This window comes from Styela clava, chromosome 2 (genome assembly GCF_964204865.1).
Source record: "Styela clava chromosome 2, kaStyClav1.hap1.2, whole genome shotgun sequence".
Lineage (NCBI taxonomy): Eukaryota > Metazoa > Chordata > Ascidiacea > Stolidobranchia > Styelidae > Styela > Styela clava.
The window spans coordinates 16623976-16633629 of record NC_135251.1 but is presented as its reverse complement, the minus strand read 5'-3'; the positions used below and the strand labels follow the sequence as shown (position 1 = coordinate 16633629).

Here is a 9654-nt window from a genome sequence, read left to right as displayed (position 1 = left end):
CGTAGACACAATGACGAGTAACATATGGCAGAGGCGCCAAAAGCTGAAGCCGGTAGCGGAACTTGAAATCGTGTATAAAACAATTTCCATAGCCCATTATCAGCACCGACTTCCTGCTTGGGAAAAAATTTCTGCAAAATGGGTTTATTATCAGAACAGTATATATATATATATATATAAGGTACCGATTGTACATTTTCCCTCTAAATCATGAAAGCTTTTGAGTGCAACTCTAACTTGACCCTGGCTGTATCAGATACAAAAGTGTGTTCTCGTTAACTATACACCCTTGCTATACAGTGACTACCATCAATAGATATCAAATGGTCGAATAGCTTCAGGAGGAGGTTCCAATATCATTGCATCTACGTATATTTGGCCCGATCAATTGCTTTGAAATTTCAGAGGTTTAGGATTGTATTATTGTATATTTCGCTAAAATATCATTATTTCTTATTTTTCAAACATTTTCGGAGCCTCTATTGAATTCGTTTTTTTGTGCGGTTCCGCTTTCGCAAAAGTTCAAATATGCTGCTCAGATGCGATACGGAACCGGAAGGCCACTGACAGATTGCATACCCAGACCATTTTGTTCTCATGTATATATTTGATAATCGCTCTCTTGTTATTATTAGATACGAATTGACCTATGCATCGTTGTGTTATTTTGTTGTTGTTGATCTCCTTGCTAGTAATTCTTTAATTCTACTTACTATTGTGAAAAGGATTGCTTTTCTCATTAACTGCTGGATCAATTGCTTTGCAATTTTCTGTGATTAAAGATTGTATGTTCGCTAGAAGGCTATATTGCTTTAATTTATTCCTAAATTTCTATGAAACCTACGAGATCTGATATTTCATCAAAAATTCCGCTACATTTTTATTTTTCATGGCAACACGGTTTCAATTCGTCAAGCGTGACGGCCGTTTGTGACGCTACGCGAAACTCCTAGTCAGGATTGCCATATAGGCTTTTTAAACGCCAAATTTCACGATTTTGGTGTTTTTGAAACACGTTTGGCGTCAGAATTTCCGTTTGGCTTTTTCTTTTTTTTTATGTCCATTCTACTGTTTATTATTAAAATCATTTAAAATACAATACCGGTATTTAGTGCGCAGCTCAGCTACTCAACATTCAGATTTTCTGTTAACCACAACCAATCAAATAAAAATAAGCCAACAATGACATAACATGTGCTATCGATTGGGTTGTATTATGTATGTCTGAGGAAGGCTGACCTTGGTCCGACGAAACGTTACAGAAATACATTTGTGTTAGTGTGCAGCAAGACTATCGAATCGCTTAGAATGAAATAACATTTGCAGTTTTTGCAGCCGCCCAGACATATGTTCAGGCAGACTTCGTTTTTATAGTTTCGCTTGTTACAGTGTTATTTTTTTGGCTTTTTGATGGTTTTGAATTTTTTATGTAGATGTCAGCTTAACTATATTATGTCGGATATACATTCTAATTCTGCTATTCAATATTCCTTCTTAGTTGTAAACCCTTGATCGTGCTGAAATGAAAATCGTCATGATAGCAACCAAAACTACAAATTTTAGTGATATTAAGCATTTGGTGTGGCTCCCCAAATCAACTGATGTCTCTAAATCAGCATAGTGCGAACTGTGCAAATCCACTATGTGCTGGGAGTTTCAAATCATGAGGTTTTGTACTTGTTATAATTGTTTTTTCTGCCTTATTTCTGTCTTGATTTGGCTTTGTCCTCACTGGGATCTGGCAACCCTGCTCCGAGCACGTTTTACAATTGATACCGGAGGGTACGTACGAAAAGTATTTTGTTGCAAACGCGGCCCGCGAACGAATGAAACCATTTACAGAAAATCTTAAATTGCAACTTAAAACAAAGGTGCTGATTCTAATTATTTTCCCTTCACACTTGATGAAAGCAGGGATGCATGCGGTACTTGCTTGTCAGATCGTCATTTGAAAGACGTACTGCAGATATCGTCAGCTTCAACAAAGTTACCAGTTCAATTTAACGCTTTGTGAATCAGACAGAAGCAAAAACAATACAATCCTTCCCATTGATGCTATGTAGATAAAAATAAAGTCTTGTGTAATAATATTTAAAACACTGCCAGTCAGGCTTGTCCATGGGACATATTATTTTTCTGTGCCATTCCCATCCCATCCCGTAGTACTTATGTCTGCCCCATCCCATCTCATGTCATTCCCATTGGAATAAAATTCAATAAAAATTGGTAAATTTAGGTTTAGCGTCTACTAAATAGGACTACATTTACGAAGAGACATACGAATGCGAAACAACAAAATTTTCGGAGTTTGTTAAGTTTATATTCATAACTATTATACATGTGTTCACGAGGTATATTGTTAATGCTGAATATATTTTGCTCTTTATAACTAACAAGAGAGCTATGCTCAAACATATATGAACGCGAAATCCATAACGAAATGTTTTACCATCTTTTTCCCGAAAATCAAACGGTTTTCGTGTCTCACGTGTCCTATGGGAAATATAAATGTGTCCCATCCCATCCCATGGGACGTTTACCATGGACAAGCCTACTGCCAGTAATGGGAGTTAGTGATCGCGCCGTAATTTGTTTGGTGTCGGAAATAAATACGGTCCTCACGCTGTCTGAAAAGTTTATATTTTGCCCGGTAGAACAAATTGTTTGCCAGCCATTGCTCTCAAAATACTTTCTCACTTCTGGTTTTGTCGTTTGACCACAGATTACATCTGTATAGCTCACACCTAGCGCAGATATAATCAATCAATGCATTCATTTCAAATCTTACTATGATCACAAATTTATTCTTGTTTATATATTAACATGTTAAATCGTAAACTTTTTATAAGATACGAAAGTTCAGCAACAACTCATACATTGTGAAGAGGTAATATTTTGAGTGTGGGAATACCATGGCTTTCGTTACTTCTTCTACAGTTTCAAAAGATGATTAAATTCAAGGAAATGACCTTTGGGGACATTAAACGGTTCTTCCGAATATTCTTAATTTAGGAGCATACTGCTAAAAAGAATATTATCAATTGAATAAACATGAATGACTTTGTAGATCAAATGACCAAAAATGGCTAATTACTGACTTATGAAAGGTATTATAGTTCCACTTCTCGATATACAATATACGCAATTTAAAAAACAATGGAATAAGATGGGATTTTTTTTATTTTAATCGAGCACACAGTTTTACAGATCAGTTTTTGAGTGAAAATTAAAACTTAAAAAAAAAACATAGTTCGAATCTATTTTTATTTTCTCTTTCTCTTCCAGTTACTAACATTGACGTAAATTCTTTACCAAATTTGTTTCAATCAGTAATTAACCTATTATTTTTAAGATTCTTTCCCCCTTGCATTTCTCTTGACAATTGACGCACCACCTCCCAGCTCTTTTCTCTGTACAAAAAAGTTGTAAATTTTAAACCTCTGGTATACATCAGTGACAGCGTCGACAATAATTAATAACCGATAAATAGCATCCATAAATTTCATGTATTGGTTTTGATTTTCAGATATTTCTCATCGTTAGCACGTAGAAAGGTAATTGAAATTTGAATAAAACAAGTACGAAAAAAAGACGGATAAGAAGCAAAAACAAAAGCAAGGAGAACTGATTATAACTGGATGGTATTTATGGAAGAAAAGGAATATTTCTGGTTTTAGACTTGAATGATTACAAACACATAGAGGATATACAAATAATCTCATTGGGCTGAAGTTTAACTATTGCCGTTTATTAAACTTATGTTACTATAATAGTGTTCGGTCCGACCGTTCGCAATTTGCCTCGTCCAGTGGACCTAATTATATCTCATTTGGATATAACTGTACTGTTCAACGATATATAAATATATCTGAAGCGCGCTTCTTACTTTTCATCGATCATTGTGGTCGCAAACAAAAATTGGATTTCGTTAATTTTAATAATTTTCAAAAACCTGCAAACAATGTTTAACTTAAACTTACTATAGACATTGGGGAATGAATTTCTTCTGTTCACATATTTCTTCTTAAACCCAGCACATCCAGTTTTGAACCCATGTCCCTCTTTCTCACATAACTTAAACTCGTCACAAAAATCAATATTTCGTTTCTAAAAAAACGTGTGACCAATGTGATTAAAAAATACAATTTTAAATTCAGATATATTGTATTTCTTATTATTTTAAAAATCAAAGCTTGAAATAAAGGAAAACTTTAAAATGTACTCTATGCTTTCCCGCTTAGTAAGGCTAACAGACAAATAATCGCATAATTTCGTGAAATTCTGCGTAGAATTTGGAGCACTTCTATGTCACAGAAAATTTCACAAAGTGGTATTTTCGGAAAATATAGTCATGAATTGGGGGTTCTGTTTTTGTGGCTATTTATTATGTTGTACAAACCGTCAGTTTTTTTTCATAATCATGCTCAAAATCATCCTCGAATATGGCTTCAGAAAGGTCTGGTTCAAAGTCTGCGTCGTCGGCAAAATCGGTGTCAATCTCCGCTTCAATATTTATTTCATCCAGAAATTTTCGAAGATATTCTTTCTCGAGATTTATATCAAAATCTTTCTTGTAGTCAAATTCTTCAAACTGTAGAGCATCTAAAATGTTTTATCCATATTGCATTTCATAAAAAGTAACAAAACAACAAATAAAAAAGGTTTGATTTGTTCCAACTGAAATTCAATAGATAATATGACATACAACTTACTTGCTATTATGCAGCAATAAAGGAGCACAACAGGTGTGATCTTCATTTTCTGCAGCCTTTGTATTAACTACAATCCCAATGAAATAAAAAAAATCTGGTAATATTCAAAAAGTGTTATGCCAAGTAATCAATACAACGGAATTACCAAAGTTTTAATAAATCTATGCCTACTATCTTAGAAATATACATCGAAACTAAATTCTACCAGTACTATTGGACAAGCTACTAAAAGGAAGTAATTCCGCATCAAAAATAACCAATTCGGCTCAAAGGTATACAGTAATATAATTTAGAATTCTGAGTTACGCGCGATTTAGCTATTTACGACAATTACTTTTTAAATATCGCAGTTATTTCAGACAGTTTGACTGTTGGGCTACTTCCAATGAATATTCTTTCAAGATTGGGAATGATCGGAACTTATATTATCGATTTAAATTCCAGATTACAACGCTAACCCGACTGCGCAATAATTTAATCTGTGCTCCGCATAATGTTTCGTTGAACATCTATTACCCCCGAAGAGGTTCATCATACGTCCCGATTTAGCTGGGTAAGTCTCGATTTCAACAAGCTGCCCCGTCGTCCCGCCCAGTAGACTTAAATGTTCCGGTCATATATATAGTGTGGCAGTCATGAATGTTTTTTTTTTTGTTAACTATCAATACGAATATTTTTATGGCAATGGAACCAGTCAATTTATCTCCCCTAGTTCCACGAGTGAGGCAGAGAGACTACTTACTATATTGTTTTGTCATAATTGTTGTATATTTGATATATCATTTTAACATCTCGCGTTAGCTTTACTAACGTTAGGTTATTCAAAATGTCAAAAAGAAAGTGCACGTTTCCAGTCATGTACCAGTATCACTAAGCCTACGAATCGAACCAAGATTTGTCGAATACGCACCGACCCGGTTTTGGTTTCATATATATATACGAAATGGTAAGCCTGGCTAGACTTTTTCTTTTATGCCATTTCCACAAAACATTAAATGTTCCAATCTATGCGTGTGGATCATTTTGATGTAAAAGTTTCTTTGTTGAACTGAAAAACCTGGATAGACTCGTGAATATGTTGCGATATCTTTATTGTTCAGAGAGAGAGGTTTTAATATTTTTACATTTTGTTTTTTTGGCGCTTTTCGTAGACACAATAATGAGTAACATAGAGCAGGGGAAAGCTGAAGCAGGCAGTGGAAGTTGAAATCGTGTAGTAAATCACATTCAATAACCCATTATCGGCACCGACTTGCTGCTTGTTATTAGAATTTATTCGTTTGACAGTAGTAACAAGCTTCCGCAAAATGTTATATTATTTTGAAACTTTGTTTTTTGATACTTTTCGTAGACACAATGGTAAGTAACATATATATATATGGCAGAAGCGCCAAAAGCTGAACCGGCAGTGCAAGTTGAATTCGTGCAGTAAATCACATTCAATAACCCATTATCGGCAGCGACTTCATGCGTAGTTATTAGAATTTATTCGTTTGACAGTTTGTGACAAACTTCCGCAAGAAAATTTCAAATTCATCGTCAGCAAAGTAGTTATTATGACAAAACATGTGTGGCGTACCAAAATTGATATCACCACTCAGGTTCTTTCTGCCAGCTTATTGGACACTGAAGTTGCACTAGATGTCAATCACGAAATAATCTTCTTGCGGTTCCAAATACAGCAGAGTAACTAATTTAACTAACTAGATTAATTATACACCTGTAAGAACCTAATACAACCAAATACTCCAATACGAAATACAATAAACAAATAAAAACACAGTACAAATACCGTAGGATACATACGTAACACAAGATACGGAATTGGTTTATGACGTCACAGTCATGAACTATTTACTTATAATGGGATACTCTAAACCGGGTAAAACATACCTAGATATACATAAGAATAACTAGTATGACACTAAAGATACAACACAAATCCTATCTTATCGACAAACACGTAATATACATGGAAATACGCATAGACATATGGAAATTTGGTAAAGCAAAACATTCTACCCACTTAGAGAAATAGTCCGACAGAACCAAAATGTGTTCGTTGCCATTTTCAGTCACTGGCAATGGTCCAAGAAAATCAATAGCAATCCTTTCCATAGGAGCTCCAGATATAACTTGTTTCAAATCTCCCTGTCTTCTTCCGTAAAGCATCTTTGTTGAAGCACAAGACTTACAAAATTTGCACCATTTCAGAATGTCCCTTTTGAAACCGGGCCAATAAAATCTGCGCCTCATATTCTTGAAAGTCCGATTAGCACCAAGATGACCTGCAGTGCGCAAAGAATGGAGCTTATGAAACAAATCGTGCCTCAAATTTGATGGAACAATCAATTGGATAAGCGATTCCTCCGATCTACAATCAGGTATCCAACGACGATAGAGAAGTCCATTATCTACAAAAATCAAGTCCCACTGCGACATTAAACGTTTGGTCACTGTTGATTCAGGCATGTATTCTTGAATATCAGGTTTCTGAGCAGTAAGTTGTTTCCATTTCAAAACAGCAGAAATATCTGGATCTTCACTTTGCCAAGATTTAATTTGCTCATCTGTGTATGCATCTAGCCAATTACAATCGGAACAGTCTGATGATGATTGACTGGGCTGTTTTGAGATTGCACCCACAATAACCTTATTCACAGTTACATCTCTATTGGTACCACAATCAGAACAATCTTCTCGTTTGCATTTGCGAACTTGGCGTGACAATCCATCAGCATTGCCATGTTTTACGCCAGGTCTGTGTTCAATCTTAAAGTCATAAGCACCAAGTGTTAATATCCATTTTGCCAACATTCCTTGTGGTTCACGAAAATTGATCAACCATTTTTAGAGCAGCATGATCTGTGCGAATTCCGAACGGTCTCCCGAGAAGAAAATGACTGAAGTGACGAACAGCCCACACCACAGCTAATAGTTCTCGGTGTGTAGCACAGTATCTACGTTGAGACTTGGACATAGTCTTACTGGCATAAGTTCATTGTCGTCCTGAACTTGAGATAACACTGAACCAATCCCAAAACCACTGGCATCAGTATCCAATACAAATTCGCCGATTGTCCTCGAAAAGCTAAGAATTGGGGCAGATGTCAGACAATGCTTCAAAGTTTCAAAATCCTTTTGACATTCAGTACTCCATACAAAGGAAATATTCTTCCTGGTCAATCGAATAAGAGGTCCAGCAATTGTTGAATAATCTTGAACAAACTTCCGGTAGTAGTTCGCTGTGCCTAGAAAACTGCGAATATCGCTGACAGAATTAGGCGTTTTCCATTCTTTGATAGCCGCAACATTTCCAGGGTCGCAACAGACACCGTCAGATGAAATAAGATAACCAAGATAAGAGGTGCTCCGACGGAAAAGTTTACATTTCGAGGGCTTCAATCGTAAACCGGCACGGCGAGTTCTTATAAAAACTTCCCGAAGATTGGAGAGTGCCATTGATAAATCACTACCATGAGCCAAAACATCATCAAGAAAATTGAAACACCCGTTCCACAGGAGATCACCAAGGATATTGTCCATCATCCGTTCGAATGTTGCGGGAGCATTAGCCAAACCGAAGGGCATCACTACAAAGTGAAAATGACCACGGCCCGGGATGCTGAATGCTGTCTTTACACGGTCTGCAGGGTCAACCTCCACTTGCCAATACCCGCTTGCGAGATCAAGAGTTGAGAACCATTGTGCTCCGTTTAAGGACTCAATGATATCCTCAATACGCGGCAAGGGATATGCGTCTTTGTATGTGACGTCATTAAGCAATCTAAAATCCACACAAAATCTAGTAGAACCATCCTTTTTGGGAACTAGGACAATGGGAGAAGAATATGGGGAATCGCTGGGTTCTATGACACCCTGAGCCAGCATATTATCAACAGCTTCTTCGGCTATCTTCCTACGCGCCCACCCCATTCGACGAGGAGCCTGCCGAATCGGCTGTAGTGTGGTTGTGATGATCCTATGCTTTGCTGCTGAAGTACGGCCAAGTTCACCATCTGGTCCTACAAATACATCATGGAATTCACAAATCAAGTTGACCAACTGTTCACGTTGACTCGGGGTTAGATCCTCAACGGAATTGACCATGTCATGTAGATGTTCTGGTAATTTAGAAGCTATAACCCTTTCGGATTCGTCAACTTGAATTGGTGCTACAAGTTGAGGATGTGCAATACCAAGCAAATAACCAGCCCTGATCTTAAGTTGTCTGCCTTTCTGGTTGACTGCAAGAATTGGAACAGTGGACTTTCCAGGATCCACCACAGAAGAGATCAGCTGAACGCCATCAGCAAGGAAAGAAGAATTCAACGGTTCGACAAGAGCTGCAACATCAGACACAATGCTTTTCGGCCATGGGCGACTAAGTCGTGCAGGGATAACAACCTTAGAATATGGCGGTATAGTAATATCTTCTCGAACAGTTACACGGCAACACGGTACAAACTTTTCAGTAAAGAGTTTGATTTCATGACCCCCTATCATCATGTGTCCAGATGATAAGTAAAGAACGCAATCATGTTCTCGGAGATAGTCCATGCCCAAAATACCATTAGACATGCCTAGGTTGGCAACAACAACAGTGCGTCGTGATACAAACGAATCAATCGATAAATAAGATAAATGTACTCAGTGGTGATAAATCATGTCCTCCCACTGCAACAAGAGATTCTTCGAGCGGTGCTAATTGTGCTCCTTTCCCACCTATAGCCTCAAAGATGGAAATGTCGATCAGAGTAGTCATAGCACCACTATCTACAAGAAAATTGAACGGTTGATTGTTTACAAGTACCTTCGCATGCCAACTATTGTCATATTGCAAGGAACAAATATTCAGGTCTATATTCTGTTTCGTTGGTCCGCCATCAAGTAATAATTCAGCGGACACTGAGGACCTCAAGCCCGCTGAGTGTCGTTTAAA

At 37.0% G+C, this 9654-nt stretch overlaps 1 protein-coding gene across 1 annotated transcript; it reads right to left on the bottom strand.

The window, feature by feature from the left end:
* Positions 1-2771: 2771 nt before the first annotated feature.
* LOC120336236 (uncharacterized) lies at positions 2772-4935 on the bottom strand. The gene is made up of 4 exons (XM_078109759.1): positions 4713-4935; positions 4400-4602; positions 3981-4107; positions 2772-3410 (listed from the first exon to the last, which is right to left on the bottom strand). The coding sequence occupies exons 1-4, from the start codon at positions 4756-4758 to the stop codon at positions 3334-3336; spliced, it is 453 nt and encodes a 150-aa protein (XP_077965885.1). The 5' UTR covers positions 4759-4935; the 3' UTR covers positions 2772-3333.
* Between the last annotated feature and the right edge of the window lie 4719 nt (positions 4936-9654).